The sequence below is a fragment of the Oryza glaberrima genome, chromosome 1 (assembly GCF_000147395.1).
Source record: "Oryza glaberrima chromosome 1, OglaRS2, whole genome shotgun sequence".
Taxonomy (NCBI): domain Eukaryota; kingdom Viridiplantae; phylum Streptophyta; class Magnoliopsida; order Poales; family Poaceae; genus Oryza; species Oryza glaberrima.
In genome coordinates, this window is record NC_068326.1 from 27,255,187 (window position 1) to 27,280,447 (window position 25,261).

General features: G+C 46.3%; 6 protein-coding genes across 9 annotated transcripts; 1 reads left to right on the plus strand and 5 right to left on the minus strand.

The window, feature by feature from the left end:
* Window positions 1-79: 79 nt before the first annotated feature.
* On the minus strand, window positions 80-3,325 carry LOC127760691 (mitochondrial outer membrane protein porin 4). The gene is made up of 6 exons (XM_052284992.1): window positions 3,052-3,325; window positions 2,830-2,897; window positions 1,505-1,615; window positions 1,275-1,364; window positions 976-1,184; window positions 80-754 (listed from the first exon to the last, which is right to left on the minus strand). The coding sequence occupies exons 1-6, from the start codon at window positions 3,218-3,220 to the stop codon at window positions 448-450; spliced, it is 954 nt and encodes a 317-aa protein (XP_052140952.1). The 5' UTR covers window positions 3,221-3,325; the 3' UTR covers window positions 80-447.
* Window positions 3,326-4,443: 1,118 nt separating this feature from the next.
* LOC127752448 (protein BZR1 homolog 1-like) lies at window positions 4,444-4,836 on the minus strand. The gene has a single exon (XM_052277853.1). It carries the CDS (start codon window positions 4,834-4,836, stop codon window positions 4,444-4,446), a length of 393 nt encoding a protein of 130 aa, XP_052133813.1.
* A 584-nt stretch (window positions 4,837-5,420) lies between these two features.
* On the minus strand, window positions 5,421-8,483 carry LOC127760665 (probable auxin efflux carrier component 8). Of its 4 annotated transcripts, XM_052284982.1 has the most exons (7): window positions 8,286-8,472; window positions 7,949-8,194; window positions 6,774-6,951; window positions 6,595-6,680; window positions 6,320-6,477; window positions 6,148-6,224; window positions 5,421-6,046 (listed from the first exon to the last, which is right to left on the minus strand). In XM_052284982.1, exons 1-7 carry the CDS (start codon window positions 8,368-8,370, stop codon window positions 5,968-5,970), a joined length of 909 nt encoding a protein of 302 aa, XP_052140942.1. In that variant the 5' UTR covers window positions 8,371-8,472; the 3' UTR covers window positions 5,421-5,967. The 4 variants fall into 4 exon arrangements, with proteins under 4 accessions (XP_052140942.1, XP_052140934.1, XP_052140925.1 ...); XM_052284974.1 differs by having other exon boundaries at window positions 6,774-6,948; window positions 8,081-8,483; XM_052284965.1 differs by having other exon boundaries at window positions 6,774-6,948; window positions 7,949-8,483.
* A 2,471-nt stretch (window positions 8,484-10,954) lies between these two features.
* On the plus strand, window positions 10,955-13,442 carry LOC127760626 (putative pentatricopeptide repeat-containing protein At5g40405). The gene has a single exon (XM_052284917.1). The coding sequence runs from the start codon at window positions 11,274-11,276 to the stop codon at window positions 13,128-13,130; it is 1,857 nt and encodes a 618-aa protein (XP_052140877.1). The 5' UTR covers window positions 10,955-11,273; the 3' UTR covers window positions 13,131-13,442.
* A 448-nt stretch (window positions 13,443-13,890) lies between these two features.
* On the minus strand, window positions 13,891-15,988 carry LOC127760709 (uncharacterized). Its single transcript, XM_052285011.1, has 3 exons — window positions 15,490-15,988; window positions 15,154-15,379; window positions 13,891-14,102 (listed from the first exon to the last, which is right to left on the minus strand). The coding sequence occupies exons 1-2, from the start codon at window positions 15,880-15,882 to the stop codon at window positions 15,155-15,157; spliced, it is 618 nt and encodes a 205-aa protein (XP_052140971.1). The 5' UTR covers window positions 15,883-15,988; the 3' UTR covers window positions 13,891-14,102; window position 15,154.
* Window positions 15,989-16,197: 209 nt separating this feature from the next.
* On the minus strand, window positions 16,198-18,307 carry LOC127760636 (pentatricopeptide repeat-containing protein At1g08070, chloroplastic-like). The gene has a single exon (XM_052284927.1). The coding sequence runs from the start codon at window positions 18,055-18,057 to the stop codon at window positions 16,231-16,233; it is 1,827 nt and encodes a 608-aa protein (XP_052140887.1). The 5' UTR covers window positions 18,058-18,307; the 3' UTR covers window positions 16,198-16,230.
* Between the last annotated feature and the right edge of the window lie 6,954 nt (window positions 18,308-25,261).

The window sequence follows — 25,261 nt, forward strand, 5'->3', positions numbered from 1 at the left end:
TATCTGCAAATGTTAGTACCAATTTTTCCTGCAGTGTGTGTGAGTGGATCATAAAAGGTTGAGACATCTCCCATTTCAAATTGCACCAGTTTTCGATGTAGTATTGAAACCAACATGGAGCTTACAGTAAGATATCCAACAATAGACAAGATGCCAGTGACAAGAACATTAGTATGGATTCAGTTTTAACTTCTAAAACATGCCACGGGGAAACACTATACTACTACTACTACTACTACTACTACTACTACTAGGTGGGAAATACTCAGAATGATGCTACGAGGCCAAGTTTCCAGAGTAAAGATGCCACGGCACCAAAGAGGTTAACCAGACTTAGTTTCACTAGACATCAGGAGCTGCTGATACGGGACGATACCATCCTGTCCTACTAGTATACCAAAAAAAGGGATCGTCATCATCGAATCATCGCCATCAGGAGGGGGGGCATCAGGGCTTGAGAACCAGCGACAGTCCAACCTTGGAGGCCTTGTCGATCGCCTTGGTGTCGACCTCGGCGGAGAGCGTTAAGAAAGACTTGGGTCTCCACTCGTGCTGGATGAGGGCGCTGACCATGCCGTGGTTGTTGTAGCGCGCCTTCACGGTAGTGAGAGGGTCCAGGGCGTGCTGCATCCCGAAGCTGAGGGTGTTCTCCTTGGTCGAGAAGCTGTGGGTCAGCTCCGCTCCAGCAGCCGTACCTGACTCTTTGTTCACCAGATGGTAGTAGGACGCAGTGAGGCTGTCCCCTTTGTTGTTCCTGAAAATGGGAAGCCAAGGATTTCACGCATGGATACAAAAGAGAAACTGCAACATTACAGAAAATTTGCTTCGATTAGGAGTTTCTGAGAAGTCAGATTAAGAGGAATGTATCCTCAAGCTAGCAAACAGGTACGCACATGGAAATATTGTAGACATGAATCGTAAAATTGCAAGCAACTTAACAGTGTTACAGTGGGCACGTTAGAAGAAAACACTTACAGCGTCAGACCAGCAGCAAGATCTGAATTGTTGATGGTCAGTCCAGCATCGTACTTGGTGAAGTCCCCAGTAGAAGTATCAACTGCAACATCAGCACCGACAGCAACAGATTTGTTGCCGAACACACCAGAAAGGTTAACCAAAGGCTTTGAGGTCAGGCCAACACCGAGGCTGATACCAGCGTAGTCATGCAGGTACTGGAGTTCAGCCTGCAACCACAAGGCAGAGAGTCACAAACGGTAAGTCAATTTGAAATCTAAAAGACCCAACCAATCTAGCAGAGATGAAGATGCATATACCTTCCCAGCTGTCTGGTATGGAAAAGGAAGTGATACGATTTGCTTCAAGCCTGATACACCAAGGTCTTCAGTTGTGATTGTAGTTAACACCTGGGAAAAGGTAAACACAAATCAATCACCAGTAGATAAGCTACTGACTCAATTTATAGTCCATCACCAGCGAGTTTAATCAGGAAGTAATAATCAGATAACATTTGACAGATGAAGGGCATTTTCAAGGAGAAACTTGCCTGAGAATTGGAAGTAGCTTTCACATCCAGCATCACATTATTGCTCTTCAGCTTGGTCAGGATCTCGCTAAAGATAGCTTCATCTTTCATTGTGCTTGCAGCAGTGATTACCTATAGACAGAATCACAGAAATCAAATAATAAGAGTCATATTTGATTATTATATTAGTAGACAACAAGATATCCAACGCAATCTGCAATTGACACCCATGATACAAAGCATCAGTACAAACACGGATTGAGATCCTCTGATCCGTACAAACACATACAAGTTGACGTTGACATGCAGCATCTACTGAAGGAAAGATCAAACAAAGCAGTACTCGTATAAGCTAAACCATAAAAAATTATCACTGGGAACCTCTCGACTGAAACCCAAAATTATCAACAAGTCAACTCGTTGCACAATTTAAGAACTACGAAATTAGTAGTAAATTCTAACAAAAAGAAACCCACTAAACTGGCAACGGAATGGAAGCATCTTACTATAACAAAGTGAAACCTGACGCTGACAGATTGACCACCCATCGATCTAACAGAAATACATAAAAAATCCAAAGCACTCTTCGATCACAAACCGAAACCTGACTGATTAGCCACCTGTCGATCGAACACAAAAACCCCAATCGACCCTTCCATCACAAACCGAAACATGACGGATTGACCACCCATTCATCCAACAAAAAACCCAGTGAATCTTCGATCACAAACTGAAACCCGACAGATTGATCACCTGTTGATCGAACAGAAAAAACTCAATCGACTCTTCCATCACAAACCGAAACCTGACACTGACAGATTGACCACCCATGGACCGAACAAATAAACCCAGTCGATTCTTCGATCACCAAACCGAAACCTGACAGATTTACCAACCATCCAACGAACAAAAAACCCAGTGGAAACATCGATAACAAACATCAACCTGACAGATTGACCACCTGTCAATCGAACAGAAAAACCCAATCGACGCTTCGATCACCGATTCACCATCTCATCCAACACCAGGAAGGAGAAAAAGTAAAATGCACTATCCATCAACTCTTCAACCCAACTCAACTCAAAATCAAATCAGACCAAAACTCAGTAAACCCGCAGGTCAATTCCACAAACACACTGGCCGCAACCCGCCACACACACAAGCTCGGACCACACCGAGCCCCGCTAACCAACACAACTCCGACACGCACATCACACAGCCACCGAGATCCTCCTACTCAAACCATTCCAAACCACCACACACACACAAACAATCGAAAGCAAGCGAGCCAAGATGTCCACAAGAAAGGAACCAGTAAAAAGTATGCGAAAATCGGTAATGCTCACAACTCCATTGTTGGTGTAGGTGGTCAGTGTAAACTTCTGGTCCGTGTGGAAGTCCTTGTACAGAAGATCTGCAAAAACACCAGGAAAAGCAGCAGAAATCAGCAAACCACTCCACTAAAATTTGCTCAAGCCAGCAACCGCCACCACCAACCCCCCCCCCCCCCCCCCTCAAAAACCACCCAGAAAAAAGAGAACCAAACAAGATGAAGAGCGCGTGTACACCTCTGGCCTTCTTGCCGATCTCGAAGTAGAACCCGGGACCCGGCGCCGCAACGGCAAGAGGGGCGTCCTTCTTGCTGACGTCGGAGTTGAGGCCGGGAGCCGGATCCTCCACGGGAATGCCGGTCTCGGAGTAGACGCCGGGGACCTTGCACTCCGTCTCCGCCTCCATGGCAGGAGGAACGCTTCTGCTCGACTCGATGACTACGCCGCGGCGGCGGCGGCGCGAGGAGCGGGGAGAAATGCGGGCGCGCGGTGGTGGTGTGGGGTTTGGAACTTTGGAGTGGTGGGGAAGAAGGGGGAGGAAGAGGAAGCGTCTATTTATAGCGGCGGGGGTGGGGCCGTGGGGGAGGAGCTGGTTGTGAGATGGACGGCACAGATCTCTCCCCGCCGTGGCTTGTTGTGAGATGGACGGCCCAGATCACTCTCCCGTGGCTTCCGTGGCCTTCTTTTTCTTCGGGGGCAAGAAGGTGAGGTTGATGTGGCTTTGTGCTTTCTTGGGGAGTGAGTTGGTGGCTTGGTAAAATGGCATTATACTGAGTTAATCCGTGTCATTATCACATCCCCTCCCCCCCTTTTGTCTACAGTAAGACAGATTCCCCACGAATTACTAGTATTAAGTTACAGTACAAAACTTTACTTACAGTTAATTATTACCTATACGTGTCCAGAACTCAAAGATTGTAGTACCAAACTTTCGCAAAAGAAAAAAAAAAGAAAAAAGAAAAGTTCTAGACTAAACTGGGCCCACTTTTGTGCTAAACCGAAGACCACAAACCAGTGGGCCACAATACTGGTGAGCCGTGGGTGACACTGGGCTTGGTTTAACCCATTGGGCTTTTATCTTGCGCAACTACAAGGAATAAGTTCACTTCATGACCCTCAAATCAAAAGCAATTGAAATCTAATCCATTACCCTAAATCACAAAATCGAATATTTCGACCCCAAACTCTTAAAACCAGTGTAATTTGACTCCCTAATTGGTTTTGGAGGATGGTTTCACTGACGTGGCGCCTACATGATAGTATTGACTTAGTCTTCTTTCCACATGGCGTTGACGTGGCATTAGAAATAAAAAATATGAGTGGGACCCATATGTCATTCACACACAAAATAAAAAAATTGTGGGCCCCACTGGCATGTTGGTCCCACGTGTCATCTTCTCCCTTTCTCTCCCTTCTCTCTCCCCCTTTGCTCTGATTTGATCTCCTTCCCTTATTCGGTCTCCGCTGGATCTCCTCCGCCCTGGCGCCCTTTGCGTCGAGGTCCACGGCCGCCCTCTGCGCCGAGGTCCACGGCCAGCGTCGCCGGGCCCCCTCCGCCGCGTTGCTCCCCACGGCGCCCTCGGCTCCGAGCGCATCGCCCCGTCCCAACGCCGCCATCGACCCCTCCGCTCACTGCTCCTCCATGGCCTGACCAGCTCCCGTGACGTCCATGGCCGGACGACGACGTGCTGCGCTGCTGCCATGTATACAATCGAGGAAGGTTGAAGAGGGGAATAACGACACGTTTGTCAGGTTGCTGTACGCGTCGGCGGTGGGCTGGACCGTCCGGCTGCTGCCCGCCCCCTCCATCTCCTCCTCGTAGTCGTCACCGCCGACCTCTCCGACCACGCCGAGTACCAGTTCGAGACCAGATCGACAACGACGACAGTTCCCGAGTGCTCGGAGCCCCATGAAGATCTTGGCGGCGATGGCCCGCCGCCGCCGCTCCCGCCTCTTGTTGTTCTCCCTCTCCTTCCACGTCGGCTTCCTCCCCGCCGCCGCGGCCGCCGCCCCGGACGTCATACCCACCACCTCCGTTCTTCCCTCACCTGGTCTCCTCTCCTCTCCTCTCTCCACTTGGTGAGGCCGATGGCGAGGCCGCCGCCGCCGCTTCAGCTCCCGCGGTCGCCGCCGCTCTGGCCCCCGACCGCCGCTGCTCCAGCTTCAGTCGCCCGTGCTCCCTGCGGCCAGCCGAAGGGGAGAGAAGAGAGAGAAAGAAAGAGAGAAGGGAGGAAGAGGGGAGGAAGAAGAAAGGCAGAGAGAGGATGACATGTGGGGTCCACATGTCAGTGAGCCCCACAATTTTTTGTGTGTGAATGACTAATGGGTCCCATGCATAATTTTTTTATTTCTAATGCCACCTAAGCACCACGTCAATGCCACGTGGAAAGAATACCGAGTCAATACTGCCACGTAGGCGCCACGTCAGCGAAACCGCCCTCCAAAACCGCCTAGGGAGTCAAATTGCACCGGTTATAAAAGTTTGGGGGTCGAGATATCCGGTTTTGTGGTTTAGGGTCGATTTCGATCAGTTTTGAGGGTTATGAAGTGAACTTATTCCCAACTACAAAATGTCGAACAGTTGCAAGTTCCACGCTGCCGGTGAAGCGAACTGTTTGTTCTTCCACACCACAGTTGGAAGGAAACGGTGTGTGAATGCCATATTGCCATGTAATTGTTCTCCGGAGAGGAAAAAATGAGGCCAAGAAATGGTTGATGCACATGAAGCTCTTGGCTGCTGTTGCATTGCATCAAGCTGAGCCAGATAATCTGTTATTCAGCCCTGGGTACGCCTGCAAGATGTTCGGCAGAATGCCCCACAGGGGTGCCAGCAGCTCATGGGCGGGGTGCACGGTGCACCGTCTGTTGGACGGAGCGCCTGACAGGAACAGAGCACGCCGCGTCGCCGGGGAATGTGAGCTTTCTCTACATGTTCTGTTCATTAGAGTTGTTCATAGTTGAAACGGTAAGAATTATGTATGGCCACTATGCACTAAGATACAAATCAGATATCCTTATTATGGTTCACCACAAACCCAAGGGCACATATATATACAGTCTAGCAAAATATTCACTCATAACTGAACTTATTCTCCACAGCGAGCCGTCATTGTTTTCTCAAATGAACACAATCAGGCTAGCTTCTGCAAATAGTTATTTGATAGCTGGGATGATCATTGCAAAGTAGTAAGCCAGCGCCACAGGAACTGCAACCATCATGCCAACAATTATCCTGCCATAAGAGAGATCAGTGTAAGGTGTTGGTTAATGATGCTTCCCTGCTTCTTCATATATACAAGCATAGGATCGTATCGTGGTAGGTGATCTACTTACGCAGTGCTCAGAATATCTGCTTGGACATTGTACTCCTTTGCAAACACAAACGGAACTATTCCTTGAGGTAGAGCTGCCTGAATGTGATTTTGACAGGTTAATCGTAATTTCTGTGGTTGAATTGTTCAAAGTTACAAATAATAGCTCGTCCAAAGAAAGAACTAGAATATACCTGTACAATGGCTATCTTCAGCAATACTCCACGCATTCCAATAGCATAAGAAGACATACCCATTAGTGCTGGTCCTAGAAAGAACCTGATGGCTAATGCTAGTAGCATCCTTTTAGCTCCACAGGCTATAATTTTAGTTTGTAGAGCAGTGAAAAGGCCTGTGATTAGAAGTATTTAGAATTTATAATAACATAATTGGTTTTCGCAAAGTTTAGACGTATTTAGAAGTTTATCTGCATTGCATCAAGCTGAATCAGATATCCTGCTATTCTTACCTAGGCTGAACATTGCCATTCCCAGCCCTCCATCCGAGAGTATCCTTATAGAATTGCTGACAATCAACGGTAATCTTATGTGCCACCTGTGGGTATGTTATGGAGTTGTATGAAGTAAGTCAATAACAGCTGCATTTCTGCTTGAAGCCAAATTGATTCATATAAACTCATTAACATACCTGAAGCCGACCAGTGCCCAAATTAAACCTATCAGGCATGCATACATGTTGGGGTTCATCACTAGCTTCTTACCAACCACCAACAAAAAGCGAAAAGCACAAGAACATCTTGCTGATACACCTTTTGCCTGAACATCTCCATATCTTTGCTGTGTAGGTCCTCTAGTACCTGATTCTGCTTCAATTTTGAAACATGACATGGGATAAAAACCATCGAACTAATTTAATAAAGAATAATAAGTTAAATTCCCAGAAGATAAGTTAAGCTGCTTGCTGGTGAGGCGTATATGAAAAAGAAGTTCAAAATATACTTCAATCACTGGATAATTCAAGCAAGTTCATGTACAATGTTTCAGACAAATCTATTGCGTAAAGTGAACTGCATTACAATGAAAAAGTATGAAGCAATTTCTCCTTGGCTGTGTATATCCACTTTTGGATATAGAGGCTGGATTTCTATCCATTATCTAAAAAAATGAAGTAATTTAAATGATTGTACAGGCAACTTTAAATTGGGCTGTAGCGATTCAAATCTCTGTTTCATTCTGAACTTTAAATACTACAGGTGGTTTCTAGACAATATAGTTACTTAGTTGTATATTTGTGCAGAGTAGGCCAGTTCCTGTTAGTATGACACTATAGTTGCTACTGCAGATTAAAATAGAAGTGATGCAAGTAGAACAGTATTTCACTTCATTGGTTCTTCTATTAAACGGAGAATTAGCTATGTTCTCTTTGCTTAGTGTATTCTCAGTTCACAATAATATGATTGCATTATACGACATCTATAAGATCAGTTTGAGCTACCATCATAGAATGCATATTTTCTTACATTGGTCACTTAAACGACATTTCTTTGAGTATCTAGCAGGCTTCTTTCGTTTGGAAAGTAAGATCTATAACATTTGCAGGAGTTTTTCATTTTTGCAACTATTTGTGAAGGTTAGCATGGGCACACACACAAAAAAAATAATGAAAATCAGAAGAAATATAGTTGGTACTAGGAAACGATGCTCAAATACTAGTTCATTACTTGAACAATGTTATTTCGAATTGGAGCCAGGATCTTGGATTTCTAATCTTAAATAAAGATGTAAATGTGTTTAAGCCATGCTGTTTCGAGGAAGCAACTTCAAATTTCATCCTAAATCGAGTCAGTCAGTTTAGGTACGTACCTGTAGTTTCAGATGATGTAGTGGTGGCCATTCCATTAGCAGCCCGAAGTTCAAACAAAAATAGAAGAAGAGTGTACCAAATTAGGCTCTGGAGGACTACTATCTGACTTAGTAGTTTGCCGGCTTGCTCACCATACATTCCTTTCAGCAACGGGATGCCAACAATCAGTGTATTGGGAAGTGTTGATAAAGAAAAACCAGTAATCAGCCAGTCAAACTTCTCTGCACAGCATGCTTTGGAAATGGCTGCAAATCCCAGCAAGGCAAGCGACTTTTGTAGGATATCCGAGTATATGAGCTTGATATTCATGTCATAAGGATCGGTTGTGGAAATGACCTGAAAAGAGAGCAGAGGAATAGAAAACTTCGCCACAAACTTGTTGATCCCAGAGCACTGCTCTGGGGTGAACAGCTTCCACCATTTTATGGATAGGTAGGCCAGTATCATAGCTACATATAGTGGAACTGTCGCTTCAAGAACGAGGTAGATGTCCTTCCAGGACACCATAATGGATGAACCTGAAGAACACTCCAACTCTCCTGCCCAACTGGGATGTAGAAAGTTTTGAGCATACTGTAGCTGTCTTATATAGACCACAGACAGAAGCCAGGTTTTGTGCAAACTTTTCCATGCAGGTTTTAGCATTAGCAGAGTCTTTGGAAAAATTGTCCAAATTGCCCATGCTGGATAAATGCCAGTTCCGTTATCGTTCCTATGTGTGCAGTAAGGACATCTGTTTGAGTGAATAATGATAATGATTTGACCATATTTATGTGGAATTCTAAAGAAGTAAAACACTGCTTGGACTAAATCCTGATTCATTGTTTTCAATCTGCAAAAAGTCTCCTGGTGTTTTCTTATGTTATTAGACATACTAACAGTGAAACCCCAGTTCAGAATAATGGTGAAAACCCAGTGCAAAAAGTGTGTGAAGTTTTGATATTCTTCTCTTTATGTTGTTGACTCAGTGGGCCTTTAGACCTCTATATTTATTAACATTAATGCCATAACAGAGAAAATCTGATGTATTTTTTATGAACCTTTCAATCTTTGTAGTGGCCTTCAGGTAGAGCTTGCATAAAAGAGACTCTCGATGTTTTATACTCTTTAAGATTTTTTTAGGGCAAAGAAACTGTTTTCGTGACTTTGACAGAGTTACATGTTGCATTGCCTGTCTGGACTGACGTATCACGGCAAAGATGTCTTGATGATGTGCGAAATCAGGCCGTGTTTAATGGACTATGTCTCTTCTACATTCTGCAGCCAGTTTGTTTCCCCATGATTTATCAGTAGGGAAACATTATGCAGCCTGCTAAGCAGTAGAATGACCAAAGCATGTGCTCCAACAGTTTAAAGTCAGAATAGCATTTCTTTTTCTTTTTCTTCTTTTTGTTTCTAGTCAGCAGAACAAGACTTGAGAAAAAGAAATTGGGTGACAATTCCAGCAAATAACACAGAAGCTTTGGCATAGCTTGTCGGTTTGGTGTTTCACTGATCATCAGCGTTAAATTTTAGTAGTGGCATTGTGGTCCTCACGGTCTCACTTGACCGTGAACAGCACTCACTTGATTTGTACTTTTACACAAGTTTATATTTGAGTTGTTGTGCATTGGTTTCTAGACCGTATGGCGGCCTCACCTCTCTGTTTACATGCTGTTAAAAAATTCTGATATTTCGACTACAATACCTTACTTGTACTGATCCTATGTATGAATATATCAATTGTTTTCACATCCTCGTAAATTGATCAAATTGCCATTTGGAGTGCAGTGACGGGCTCATTCCTTTGAAAGTATGCTGTTCAAAAGATAATTGTGCTGTTTATTGTCCTTTCAGGTTTGCTGTCATTTTCTCGGGAAAAAAAAAAAACTTTGCTCCAGGTTCCTGCAATGTACCAGTCCTACAAAGCTGATAGGTCGAAGGCAAGAATAAAGAAGTTAATTGTGGAGGAAGCAATCAAGCAACGAAGAGATGTACATTTACAGTTCACCAGATTTTCCATGTTTCTCCAAATATGGCAAAAGACTGGAATGAGTGCTTCGGTGAAACTTGCTTTGCGTTTTCCCCATAAATAGCAACATTGCATCATCTTTGCTCAGGGTTTGCATTTACGACTTCTCTTTATGCTCTTCATCAGCTGTTCTCTGAAGAATTTGTGGCCGTCAATCCTTGCAAGCTAGCAGGTTCCCCAGTTTTGCATCTTTTTAACTTTACCACCGCCCATCCTATCACTTCTTTGCATGGATCAAACTCTATCCTGCAGCTAAGATGCTTGTAAAACCTATCACTTCTTTGCATGGATCAAACTCTAGGCCAAGATGCTTGTAAAAGGGGGTCTCTTCAGAAGGATTCTTGAACGGAGGAAGTAAGATTAATCCGACAGCAAAACATCTGTCCAGGACTTTTGTCAGGTTTGTTTTACACACGCCAAAGAGCTGGAGTAGGCAGCAGCCCTTGCAAGTTTGCAGGTTACCATTCTGATCTGATTTTGCAAGGCTTCACAGAGTATCTCCTTGGCTTTTTTACTCCCCTCTACTTTGCATGTCTGTGACCGTGATTCAGTGTTGGTCCCTTCCAGGAGGCTTGCTGAAAGGCACATCAATCTTCAGAGTAAGGGCATGTTTAGTTCGCGAAAAGAAAATTTTTGGTGTCACATCGGATGTTTGACCGGATGTCGGAAGGGGTTTTCGGACACGAATGAAAAAACTAATTTCATAACTCGTCTGGAAACTGCGAGACAAATCTTTTGAGCCTAATTAATCCGTCATTAGCACATGTGGGTTACTGTAGCACTTGTGGCTAATCATGGACTAATTAGGATCAAAAGACTCGTCTCGCGATTTTCCCCCTAACTGCACAATTAGTTTATTTTTAATCTATATCTAATGCTCCATACATGTATCCAAAGTTTCGAGAACTGCCTAAAGCGAGGTGCCGCTATTCGCCGTGGCAACGTGAAAATGTTACTGTCTTGCTTGCAGGCTCTGCCGAGCCTTCCCCGATAATCCACTGGTTTTTACTCTTCCTTCGTCGGTTAGCCCTGCGAGTGTAGTGGTATGGACGGGCGCAATCATATGCAAATGCAACCACTGATCAATGAAAGGAGCAGATGTTCAACGCATGGCTGCCGTCGATCAAACTCAGTTCCAATAATTGAGTTGTATCTCGTACGTATAGCAATTTCCATGGAACGGGCCACTCCCACGCGGGCCAGGGTTCGTAGTCGCGTTCGGCCTCGTCAGCCCGCGCGCGGCGAATGCTCGAAACGGGAAGTCCTCTCGTCAGAGTAGCTCACAAGCCGTAGGCCGTAGCGTGTCAAACCAAATGCGACCGCTCCGCGACCCGGCGAAGCTGGCAGCGGCGGCCTCCTCGCAGCGGCACCTCCGCGAGATCCACGCGCACCTCCTCGTCTCGGGCCGCATCGCGTCCCCGTCCCACCTGGCCGCTTTCCTCGCCTCCCTCGCCTCCTCCTCCTCCTCCGACGACGACGACGATGGCGACCTCTCCTACGCGCGCCTCCTCCTGCCGCGGCGCCCCGCCACGCTCCTCGCGCACAACTCCCTCCTCCGCGCCCTCGCTCGCGGCCGGCGCCCGCACCTCGCCTTCGGCGCGTTCCGCGACCTGCCGCTCGCGCCCGACAACTACTCCTTCACCTTCCTCGTCCGCGCCGCGACCGCCCTGGCCGCCGCCGCGGCGTCCGCGCTGGACGCGGCCCTGATCGCGGGGAGCGTGCACGCGTCGGCGCTCCGCCACGGACACGCGGGCGACCCGCACGTGCAGAGCGGGGCCGTCTCCATGTACGCCGCGGCCGGGGATGTGGGTGCCGCGCGGGCCGCGTTCGCGGAGATCGCGGGCCCGGACGTGGTGTGCATCACCGCGATGGTGGGGGCTCTCGCCACTGGCGGCGAAGCGGACGCTGCGCGCGAGCTGTTTGACGGAATGCCTCAGCGGGACCATGTCGCGTGGAACGCCATGATCGCCGGGTATGTGCACACGGGCCGGTCAAGGGAGGCCTTGAGGCTGTTCGATGAAATGCGTCATGCTGGCGCTGCCGTGGGGGAGGTGACGCTGGTGTCAGCGCTCACTGCCTGTGCGCAATTGGGCGCGCTGGAACGAGGCAAGTGGGTGCACTCGTGTGCACACAGCCGTGGGATGCGGCTGTCGGTCACGCTCGGCACCGCGTTGATTGATATGTATTCCAAGTGTGGCGCGGTGGCGGCAGCCATGGAGGTGTTTGACAGCATGGGCGAAAGGAACGTTTACACTTGGACCAGTGCAGTGAGTGGCCTTGCGATGAATGGCATGGGGAGAGACTGCCTTGCGCTGTTCAAGCGCATGGAGAGCACAGGGGTTGAGCCTAACGGTGTCACCTTTGTCGTGGTCCTCCGTGGATGCTCCATGGCTGGGTTGGTAGATGAGGGACGAGCATGCTTCGATTCGATGAAGAGCAATCATGGAATTGATCCTTGGCTTGAACACTACGGTTGCATGGTTGATTTGTATGGTCGAGCTGGGCGTCTGGATGATGCCGTGAACTTCATCAATGGCATGCCATTGGAGCCACACGAAGGCGTGTGGGGAGCACTACTCAATGCGTCACGGATCCACAAAAACGTTGAACTGGGGAAATATGCAATGGATAAGCTCATGGCGATCGAGTCCAAGAATGATGCCGCCCATGTCCTGCTCTCTAACATCTATGCAGACTCGCAGAACTGGAAGGGTGTCAGCAATGTTCGGAACATGATGAAGGCCAAGGGAGTGAAAAAGGTGCCTGGGTGTAGTGCCATTGAGGTTGGTGGCAAGGTGCATGAGTTCTTTGTTGGAGGCAAGACACACCCAAGACACAAGGAGATCGAGATGATGCTTGCAGAGATGAATCAGAGGCTGAGGCTGCAAGGGTACATTGCGAACACAAAAGAGGTGTTGTTTGATATCGAGGAAGAGGACAAAGAAGATGCAATCTCCTTGCATAGTGAGAAGCTGGCCATTGCATTTGGCCTAGTCGCGTTGCCGGAAGACATGGAGATTAGGATAGTGAAGAACCTGAGAGTATGTGAGGACTGCCATGATTATACCAAGATGATATCCAAGGTCTTCAACAGGGAGATTGTTATGAGAGATAGGAATAGGTTTCACCATTTCAAGGATGGAGCATGCTCCTGTAAGGATTACTGGTGATCAATTTTGATGCTATTCTAGCGCATCCATTCTAACATATAAATGCGCGAGAATAGCATCACTCTGGAGCCAAGGCACGGTGATGGTCGAAGGTAGAGATTAGCGGATAGATAGATCGGAAGGAGATATGGGCAACTTTGCCATTCTCACATGGCTGGCAAATGGGCACAGAACTTTGTGACATTCTGCCAGTAGCAAATGACAATGTAAGTGTGCCCCTCGACTATGTGACAAAACCTAAAGCATTCTCATGCGGGGATTACTTGATGATTTCTCTGTATGATAATTGAAACAATCACAATTTTCAGGATGACATTTTATAGTAAATCCAGTGTTTAAATCCTATAGATAATGGTAAGCCGAGATCTAGCTTAGGCACAAGAAAATACAGTTTGTGGTATCCAATAGCTCTTTATTAAGGGCGAAGCAAGATGGGCACATCGAAGTGTGCCAATGCACAGATGCAAAAATCATCAATAGCATATATCAAGGATCATTGTTTTGTAAACTGAAACTCCATGTTTGCTACAGGATATGAACTATGAATCTACCAGCATATAAGGAATACTCCCTCCATCCAAAAAAAAAAACGAATCTAGTACTGGATTTGACATATTCTAGTATAATGAATCTGGAATGTCCAGATTTGTAGTACTAGGATGGGTCACATCCAGTACTAGGTTGGTTTTTTATGGGACGGAGGAAGTACCTAGGAAGCCTTCCAGAAAAATGGATAAACCAATTAGCGAGCAGGAAGAGATATGATAAGGATTGTTTTGCTATTTTTTATTCATGAACATAAGTACAAGTAAAAATCTATCGAGTTTCCGGCATCGAGTATGCAAATAAAGGTTAAAACTAGTGTTTTTTGTGTAATAGTTCTTCACTTAGCGTGTCACCCGCTTGGTACATCTCCAGTATTGGCAACAAATTTGAAGCAGCAGCCAAAAACACACTTTTGTCATTACGAACCTGTGGAATATTGAAATACAGCTTAGATAAAATTCAGTAAAAGAACTCAGAGATGCAGTTAGTTTCCCATATCCTAATAATACAATGAATGAGGCGGAAGCACATGCGTGACATACTTACTTTGGTTCCTCTAGGAACAGCCTATAAGTATATTTCAGCAGAAATTATGAATGACAAGAACTCATGATACTCTTTTTTTAGAGATGGGTATTTTTTACCCGGCCTCTATATCCAACCAGATATATGCAACCATTTAAATTGGGAACTTAGCTTCTCAAACAACCCAATCTGAAATTCGCTCATATTAAAATTTGAACTCAGGACCTTGGGGTGTTACTCAGGTCACTGTAACTACTAGACTACATGCCCTTTCGCCAAGAACTCATGATACATGAATAATGTTTTGAATAGACTAATTAGTACTCTACGGAGGTTTTGTGTTGTAATGCTCCGTCTGGTTGCGAAAACATGTTTGGAACATTGACATGGTATCAAAATGCATCCTTCACCACTAATTTCTATTGCAAATTTTGAATATATTTACAAATGTTGATAGATATTATAGTATCATAGAATACTTAAGAGACAAATATGCACATTATTTCCATGTATCAAATCTAAATATTAAAAATGTATTGATATTCAAAGTTTCAAAAGTTTGATGAGATATATGTCCAAAACGACACGCTTTGGAGACTGGAGAGTGGTAACTAGGAGCGGATAGTTATTCTGTTTAATAATCAAAACTCAGGAGTAGTGGGTATTTTTGTCTATATATGCTTTGTAGAATAGAAAAAATAACACTGCCATGATACGACGATTAATAAACTATTCTGTTATAGTACAAGAAACCTTAAAGCACACTTAACATTCTAGAATAACCATGTCACAACTACCTACAAGTTTCATTCATTATACTACTGCACATATAGAACAGCACTGAGTTTTGGTAGTAACCGTTTGTGCATCATGCTATACTCACAAGAGATTAAAACCAAATTGGAAACTGTTCGATCACAAATCTGGGGAAAAGGGGTAAAACTTTTGGTACCTCATGAAGACCAGCCAAACTTTTTCATGGCATCCTTGGTTCTCTTCCGGAGCCTCATGAACACAATGACCATGCAAGCCAGTACCCATGGTGGGAAGTTCAGATTGCCGAGCTTGGATTCCTTAAGCCACTCGGGCATCTTGCCCTCCTTCAGCAATACTGCAGCAACTGCTGTCATAGCTGCCACACCAATCATCACCTTCGTGACGGGCTTCAGCAAAGAATCCTAACCAACCAACCAAACAGACCAATCCATCAAGTACTCACATGATCACATCACTTCGACTACCTAAAATTGAGCGAGCCAGAGAGAGCCAACCGATCCGTAAGGCTTACCTTGGGCTCGCCGTCGAGGAAGATGGTGGAACCAGCGACGTAGGTGAGGAGGGAGCGGCCGTTGCGGGGGTGGAAGCGGATGGCGACGCCGCGGGTGCGGGAGGCGGGGTGGAAGACGAAGACGGACTTGAGGCCGTGCTGCTCCAGGATGTCCCCCACCTCCAGCTGGTCCTGCGTGTACCCGCCCAGCGGCGACCGGAACACGGCCACCGGCCCCCGCCCACGCCGGAACAGCTGCACCTCGACCTCCGGCTTGGCCGCCGCCTCCGATCCAGGCTTCCCGCTGGGAGCCGGTGCCGGTGACTCCTCTTGAATCGCGTCGTCGCTCGTCTCCGCTACCGACGCCGCCGCTGCCGGCGCCGGCGCGGCGGCCTTGTCAGCTTCGGACTCCATCGGATTGTTTCGATCGGCGACTCAGGGTTCAGAGGCGAAGGGATCTGACAACCTGGTGTTCTGCCGTCTCCTGCTTTGGACTGCTTGCTTTATCAGGCAGGACTCGGGATAACTCAGAACTGGGCTCATCATCAATAAGGCCTACTGGTAGTCATTGTTCTTATTGGGCTAGGCAAGAAGGCCCAACAATTCAACACTTACCAATTATACTTTCTACATACTTTCTAGTACTAACTAATAATAATCGAATCGATGGATCATGGATGTATATAAATTATGCAAAGTACAATCAATCTGCAGTGAACGAAGGATGCCCTGCTGCAATTGTTTGTTAGCATGTTCAAATGTTCAATAGTGCTCTAGAACAAATAAATCGGGGTCAGAATCAACGTCGTCCAGATGCAACCCCATGCCGTCGACGACGTTGAAAATCTCAGCTGATTTCGGGTGGTACGTATCCTGCACCAGGAACTTGTGCACTTCACCGTCCAGCTCTATCCAACTATAAGCAGACAGCTTCTGCACGTTCTTGCTCCTCATCAGGTCCCTGATCTCCCTCACGTCGCCCCAGAGGCCGGCATCCGCGTAGATGTTGGACAGCAGGACATAGATGGAGGAGTTGTCCGGCTCAAGAACCAGGAGCTTGCTCGCGGCGAGCTTGGCCAGCTCGACGTCGGCGTGAGCCCTGCAGGCGCTCAGCAGCGTGCTCCAGATCACCGCGTTTGGTTCGACCTCCATGTCGCAGATGAACTTGTACGCTTCCCGCAGCCTTCCAGATTTGCAGAGGAGGTCCACTATGCACGCGCAGTGCTCCACTTGAGGGGAAACATGGTGAATTGTCTTCATCTCTTTGAAAAAGAACATACCTTGGTCTACCAATCCAGCATGGGTGCACGCCGTTAACAGCGCAACGAAAGTAATCTCGTTTGGCTGGACGTCCTCCTCTGTCATCTCTTTGTACAAGGTGATTGCATCTTGCGCAAAGCCATTCAGTGCTAGGCCTCTCATCATGGAGTTCCAGGTTATGACAACCTTGTGTTCCATCCGGTTGAAGACACTGCGAGCTCTGCCAACGTGCCCACACTTTGTGTACATGTCAATTAGTGCGGATCCGAGGTAGCTGGTGAGTGGTAGGTTCTGGCTCTCGACATGGCTACCAATCTGTCCTCCTAATTCATCAGAGCCCAGCTGAGCACAGGCAGATAGTACACCAACAAGAGTCACCTCATTTGGCTTGCAACTGGTTGCCTTCATCCTCTCAAACAGCTCTAGAGATTCATGTGGCCTCCCATTCTGTGCATAACCAGCGATCATAGTGCTCCATGCCACGACATCTCTCTGCTGCATCCGATCAAACTCACGGCGTGCCTCGTCAATAGCCCGACACTTGACATATATTTCCATCAAGGCAGTGTGCACTATCATGTTCTGCAAATCCTGCTCTGCGATCAAAGACCTTGCCCACTTTCCTGTTTCAAGATCACCAGTCTTGGCACAAATGGAAAACATCGTCGCAATAGTGATCGCATTTGGCCTTGCACCCTCACTCAACATCCTACGGAACAACCTCAAAGCTTCCTGGTATTCCCCACCATGCGCATAACAGGCGATCATTGAATTCCAGGATGCAGATGTCCTTCTTACCATGCCATCAAATAGCCTCCTCGCCTTCACCACATCACCGGACTTGGAATACCCAGTGATCAAGCAGTTCATCGGTATCGGGTCCTTCACCGGCATCTCGTCAAACACCTTCACAGCACAATCCATGTCCCCGTTCTTTGCATAGAAATCCACCAGAGCAGTCTGCACAAAGATATCCCCAAGGAGACCACGGACAATGGCGTGACAGTGCACCTGCTTTCCCTGACGTGACGCGGCCAAGATCGCGCACGACTTCACAACGAGGGGCACACAGCCGGGCGGGACGTCGGAGCCCCTGCGGTGAAGCGATGAGAAGGCGTCGAGAAGCTCCTGGTGCGAGCAGAGCCTTGAGAGAGCGGAGATGAGCGTGCCGCAGAGGGCGGGGGTCGGGCGCGGCACAGCGTCGAACAGGTGGCGTGCGGCGCGGGAGGTGGACGCGTCGGAGAGTAGGTCGTGGAGCGGCCGGGTCTTGAGGAGGCCGGCGAGATGCTGCGGCAGGTGGCGGTAGGGGAGGCTTGGCGGCGCCTCCATTGGCGGCGGCCGGCGGGACGCGGAGGCGGAGGGAGGTTTGGATGGGACGCGCGGCGGCGGGAGTGGGCTCTCTGGGCTGGGCGGAGCGTGTGTTTGGACGCCTCGGCGCGGTGCGGCAAGGCATGTCGCGGGCTCTGCCGCGGGCGCCAAAGTGCGGCCTCGACTCACAGGTGACAGGCCGGACGCCGGACGCCGCGGCGGCGCCGCGGAACGCTTTCCTCTGATAGTCTGATTACGGCAGTTTGTTGTGTTTGCATGAGGAAGAGGCAGAAGATGACTAGTAGCCCAGTACCAGCCTTCTGAGGGGTTGGGATTTGGAACCGTTCCGGCGGAAAAAAAAAAAAGAGCGATAGATTAACACATGATTAATTAAGAGCAAGTTTAATAGTATAGCTTACTATTAACTCCAAATCATCTATAACCAATATAATAACCAATTCATATCATAGTTTTTTGCTATACTATTAATATCACATATTACGTCTTGGAGCCCGTGCTACAACTGGCTACAGATCTGTAGCCCGCTGCTCTTCTCTCTCTTCCTTTATCTTTTCAAAATATATTTATAGCTGGATTATAGCCTGCTATTGTACCTGCTCTAAGTATTAGCTATAAAAAGACTTGAAAACTTGATTAATATGATTTTTAAAGCAACTTTCATATATAAACTTTTCGCAAAACGCATAAAACTGGATTAATATGATTTTTTTAAAAGCAACTTTCCTATATAAACTTTTAGCAAAACGCATACCGTTTAACCGTTTGAAAAATATGCACGCGGAAAACGAGGGAAATGGGTTAGAAACCAAGCTAATAAATAACATTCGTAGCGGCCGCAGTAGCGGCCACAATAGCGGTAGCGGACCTCTACCGCTGCTGCTACAAGGTAGCGGACTGAAGATAGCATGTTGTAACTTAGCGCCCGCTATATTAGTCTATTATAGCGCTTCACGATAGCTATAACAGTCCACTATTGACTTTGTTGGACCGCTATAACGCTTAAATGTTGTTTTTCATATATGGATCGTAGAACTTTTCATTATTTATCTTATTTATCTTATATATCTATATGTTATTTTATATTTTTTATGCTATGAAATATATGAGTAATAAAAAATGTATTATAAATTCTAATTTTTACGTAAAATTGATGTTAATATAGATATATTTATGGTTATTTTCTTATATTTGCTATTGGAACTTAGCGTCCGTAATAGCGTCCGCTATTCGCAATCCGCTATACAGACACTAATCCGCTAACAACCCGCTATACGCTATTTATTACCTTGTTGGAAACCCACGAGAAAGAACACATCACGCACATTTTTCGCCTGATTTCACTTAATTTATGTGGAATTTCCAAGAAAATAGTTCAATCTCCTTTAGAACTGGAGCAAAATTCTCGTATCACAGGCTCACAGCAAAATTCTCCTTTAGAACAGGTTAGCATCATTCAAATTTGACGATTCATGAAGGTCGGCCACTTCGCTGCGCCATGGATTTCTGGTTACTTCCTCCGTTCTAAATTGCGTAAAACATAGAAGTATTAGTTTTTTCTACACGGTGTCTAAGAGTATACCTTGACCCATTGGTTTTATTCATGACATATTATCAACAACTTTCATTTCTAACATATTATCAGCTATGACTTAACATCATATAAAAATATTTTCAAATACGAAAGTAACGATGATATATGCATGACATGTATTGTTATAGTGTTAACGACCAAATTTGGTAATATTAGCATCGGAAAAGGAGATTAGATCAAGGTGGAGTCGAAGGCGAGCTTTGGACCTGCACTGGAGTTAAGCAGATCTCACAGGCCTCGTGTTTTCTTTCAACACGCTTTTGGCACGCCTGGTGGGACCGATTAGAAGTCAGCAAGCAATTCTTCCTCATGGCCGAGAAGCCACCACTGTCGCCATCCTCGGCTAGCCCAAGCACTGTTAAAGAAAAGATCCAAAAGTTGGGTTGACTGACGTCAATGAAGGAAACGTCGTGCCCATCGATCCAGAGAAATTCACACCTGAGCAGAAGAAGGATTTTGAAGCAATGTTGCAGAAAGCCCGGGATCAGTTCTTGAACTCATTCATGCAGACCCGCAAGGGAACATTAGTTCAGAAGTATAAAGTAAAGGTAGTTGCTGATGATCCTAGGACCAGTTCTTCCAAAGGTGAAGACGGGAAACAAGCTCCAGATGGCTCGGCTCAACTGAGTGACAAAGGTGCTACCGGCGGTTCTCTAGGAAGTCAAGGTGACAACTCTCAAGGGGTCCATGGAGTTCAAGGCGATGGAGTGCATGGAGTTCAAGGTGATGGTGCTCAGGGGTTGCAAGGGGGAAATCTTAATCAGAATAGTGATGCGGCATAAGATTTTTTCAATAATTTCCAAGACCGGGTCGACTATGCTGTGCACCATGCTTTGATCAATCAGTCTGGGGTGTTAGTCAATACCTTATCAAACATGATGAAGTCAATAGCCGATGGATCAATAGCTGAGCATCAGGCTGCAGGCCCAGTTTATTTGCAAGGAGGTGTCTTTCCAAATTATCGGCCTTTGATCACTGATGCCCAGCCATCTATTCAGGTAGTTTCCCCCGTCGCACCATTAGCTCAGCCGACAGCGCCGGCAGCGACTCCCTTACCTGCTCCGTCAGCATTGGCACCAGGCCAGCTGGTGAACCCTCAGTTGTTAATGAGAGAGCAGCCACAGCATAGTGGGCAGGTTGTGAATCGGCCGACGCAAGATCAGGTTGCTGCCATGTTTCTGTCGCCTCAACCTGCTGTTGATCCAATACAGCAGCAGCCGATTCAACAGACACTCCCGATTCAGCAGGTTGTACAACCAGTCCAGCAACAAGTTGTGCAACCAGTCCAGCAAACGCCACCAAGGCAACAGCCTCCGTGGCCGATTCAGCAAACGTCGTTAAGACAACAAATCGTTCAGCCGATTCAACACCAAGGCTGCGCATCGACCAGGTTTGTGACGCCTGGTGGACAGCCTGTACAACAATTTTTAAATCAAGTCGTCCCAGAACACTTGGTTCACCACGTACAGCCGGATGGCACAGTAATGCCTCAAGTTGTTCCCGAGCATTTGGCATGTAATATGCAGCTGAACCTTCATAATTACCAGAGGGGCAACTTGAATTATCAATATCAGCATCCTTCCCGGCAAGCCCAATATCAGCCAGGGGGACTGGCTCAACCTCAGTTTGCGTCTCAGTACGGTCAGTTCGAGCCCATGCAACAACAGTCACAGGGAGCAGCTCAGCAACGACCGTGGGCCGATGTGATTGCTGATGTAATGAGGGAACAGTTTGGGCTTAAACCAAAAGAGACTGGAAGCTTGTATCGGCAGCCTTACCCTGAGTGGTTTAAGAGAGTTCCTCTCCCCAATCGATTCAAAGTTCCGGACTTCTCCAAATTTTCGGGACAAGATGGTATGTCAACTTATGAGCACATTAGCCGATTTTTAGCTCAGTGTGGTGAAGCATCGGCTGTGGACGCTCTGAGGGTTAGGTTGTTCCGGTTATCTTTGTCTGGATCGGCTTTTACTTGGTTTTCTTCTTTGCCGTATGGGTCGATCAATAGTTGGGCTGATTTGGAGAAGCAATTCCACAGCTATTTCTACAGTGGGGTTCATGAGATGAAGTTATCTGACTTGACGGCGATTAAGCAGCGGCATGATGAACCCGTGCACGAGTATATTCAGAGATTCAGGGAGATGAGGAACAAGTGCTTCAGCTTGAGTTTAACTGACGCTCAGTTAGCCGATCTGGCCTTTCAGGGTATGATTGCTCCGATTAGGGAGAAATTCTCATCTGAAGACTTTGATAGCTTGTCACATCTGATACAAAAGGTAACCTTGCACGAGCATAGGTCTGCGGTGGCTAGGAAAAGCTCTAAAAGGTTAATCATGTTTGCCCTTACATGTATGGGTCGGATGATGATGAGGATGACTCTGAGATAGCTACAGCCGAATGGGTGAGGAGTAAAAAGGTCATACCGTGCCAATGGGTAAAGAGTTCTGGAAAGGAAGAGAAGTATGATTTTGATATTATTAAAGTTGACAAGATTTTTGATCTGCTACTTCGAGAGAAGCAAATTCAACTCCCTGCTGGTCATACGATTCCATCAGCTGAGGAATTAGGCAAAAAGAGATATTGCAAATGGCATAATTCTGGGTCCCATTCTACTAACGATCGCAAGGTGTTTAGACAACAGATTCAGGTGGCCATTGAGGGAGGCAAGATTAAGTTTGATGATTCCAAAAGGCCAATGAGGGTCGATGGTAACCCATTTCCCGTTAACATGGTACACACAGCTGGCCGAACAGCCGATACGGGGCGCATGAGGGGTTATCAAGTAAGTTCGGCTAGAATTATAAACAAATATCAAAGGAAATACGACAAGCAACAGGAAAGGCATCATGAAGAAGATAATGGTGGCTTTGATCCTCATTGGGGCTGTGAGTTCTTCAGGTTCTGTTGGAATGAAGGTATGAGGTTACCATCTATCGAGGATTGTCCTGGATGCAGTGATGTTGCAGGGGGTTCAAGCCGATTGTACGATGAAGGCAATTGGCCAAAACAGACAAGAGTGCATGTCCATCAGAGATTGGGCCCAATAAACCAACATGGTGATTCGGAAGATGACGAAAATAAGAAGACTCAATGGTGTCCTCCTGGTATTTTTACGAAGAATCAGAAAAGAAGGGTTCAAAGATTGAGGAGTAGGGAACGCTTCCAGGAGGTCGAGCAAGAAATTAATCATCGGCTGAAGAAAGCAAAACCAAGGCAGGAGTGGCGTGTTAAGAATCAGGCTCCTGTAGCCGACGATGTTGCAGCTGATGAGGCAAAGAGGTTGACAAAAGGAAAGAGTGTTGTGACGGCACCAATTAACATGGTTTTTACCTTGCCAGCCGAATTCGGGATCGATCAAGCAGATGTCGACGAGGTGGAAGAGGAATCGGCTAAGTTGGTTCTATCACTAGAGCAGGCGGTGTTCGAGAAGCCTGAGGGGACAGAGAATCGGCATCTTAAACCATTGTATATAAATGGTTATGTCAATGGGAAGCCGATGTCTAAAATGATGGTTGATGGTGGGGCCGCGGTGAATTTGATGCCTTATGCTATGTTCAGGAAGCTGGGTAGAAATGCCGAGGATCTCATCAAGACAAATATGGTGCTCAAGGACTTTGGTGGCAATCCATCGGAAACCAAAGGTGTTCTAAATGTGGAGCTGACAGTCGGCAGTAAGACTATTCCTACCACGTTTTTTGTCATCGATGGGAAGGGTTCTTACAGCTTGTTGCTTGGAAGGGATTGGATTCACGCCAATTGTTATATTCCTTCAACTATGCATCAATGCTTGACTCAGTGGCAAGGCGACAAAATAGAGATCGTACCAGCCGACATGTCAGTTAATGTTGACAGTGCCGATTTAGCTCTTTGGGAGATGGATGGCCTTGATTGTTTATCTGGAAAAGTTTGGAATGGAGATTTTCTAAAAGTGTCCGATTCTGATATACAGGCAGTTGAAGATGGAGAGCCCAAGCTATTATTTTGAGGGTGTCGTGGAGGGTTCAAGTATCTACACTAAGGATACGGTAGATGATCTCGATGACAAGCAAGGTCAAGGTTTTATGTCGGCCGATGATTTGGAAGAAATATATATAGGTCCAGGCGATCGGCCAAGGCCAACATTTATTAGTAAGAATTTGTCTCCAGAATTTAGAACCAAGCTGATAGAGCTCTTAAAAGAGTTTAGAGATTGCTTCGCTTGGGAGTATTATGAGATGCCTGGACTCAGCCGATCAATTGTAGAACATCGGCTACCTATCAAGCCAGGGGTTAGGCCGCACCAGCAGCCTCCAAGGAGATGCAAAGCCGATATGCTTGAACCTGTCAAAGCTGAGATTAAGCGTTTATATGATGCTAGTTTTATTCGTCCTTGCCGATATGCTGAGTGGGTTTCTAGCATAGTTCCTGTCATCAAGAAGAACGGCAAGGTGAGGGTATGCATTGATTTTAGAGATCTGAATAAAGCTAAACCGAAAGATGAATATCCAATGCCAGTAGCCGATCAGCTGGTTGATGCTACGTCAGGGAACAGAATTTTGAGTTTTATGGATGGAAACGCAAGGTATAATCAAATTTTTATGGCTGAAGAAGATATCCATAAGACAGCTTTTAGATGTCCTGGTGCAATCGTCTTATTTGAATGGGTTGTTATGACTTTCAGCTTGAAGAGTGTTGGAGCTACATATCAACGAGCCATGAATTATATTTATCATGATCTAATCGGCTGGCTGGTTGAGGTCTATATTGATGATGTGGTTGTTAAATCTAAGGAAGTAAAAGACCACATAGCTGATTTAAGAAAAGTTTTCGAGGGGACCAGGAAATATGGCTTGAAGATGAATCCGACAAAGTGTGCTTTTGGTGTATCGGCTGGCCAGTTCTTGGGATTTCTTGTCCATGAGAGGGGAATTGAGATAACTCAGAGAAGTATCAATGCGATCAAAAAGATTAAGCCTCCGGAAAACAAGACCAAATTGCAGGAGATGATCGGCAAGATTAATTTTGTTTGAAGGTTTATTTCTAATTTGTCCGGAAAATTAAAACCTTTTACACCATTGTTGAGATTGAAGGCCGATCAGCAGTTTACTTGGGGGGGCAGAGCAGCAAAAGGCTTTGGATGATATTAAAGGATACCTAAGTTCCCCTCCTGTTTTGATTCCTCCACAGAAAGGGATACCTTTTAGATTGTATCTGTCGGCCGGTGAGAAGTCAATCGGCTCAGTCCTGATTCAGGAGTTGGATGGAAAAGAACGAGTTGTATTTTATCTCAGTCGTCGGCTCTTGGATGCAGAGACTAGATATTCTCCTGTGGAGAAGTTATGCTTATGTTTATATTTTTCATGCACAAGGTTAAGGCATTATTTACTGTCCAATGAATGTACTATTATATGCAAGGCCGACGTTGTTAGGTACATGTTATCGGCTCCAATATTGAAAGGAAGGGTTGGAAAGTGGATATTTTCCTTAACTGAGTTTGATCTTCGGTATGAGTCTCCGAAGACGATTAAGGGACAAGCTATAGCCGATTTTATTGTGGAACATCGTGATGATTCAATCAGCTCGGTTGAAATGGTGCCATGGACTTTATTCTTTGATGGATCGGTGTGTACTCATGGT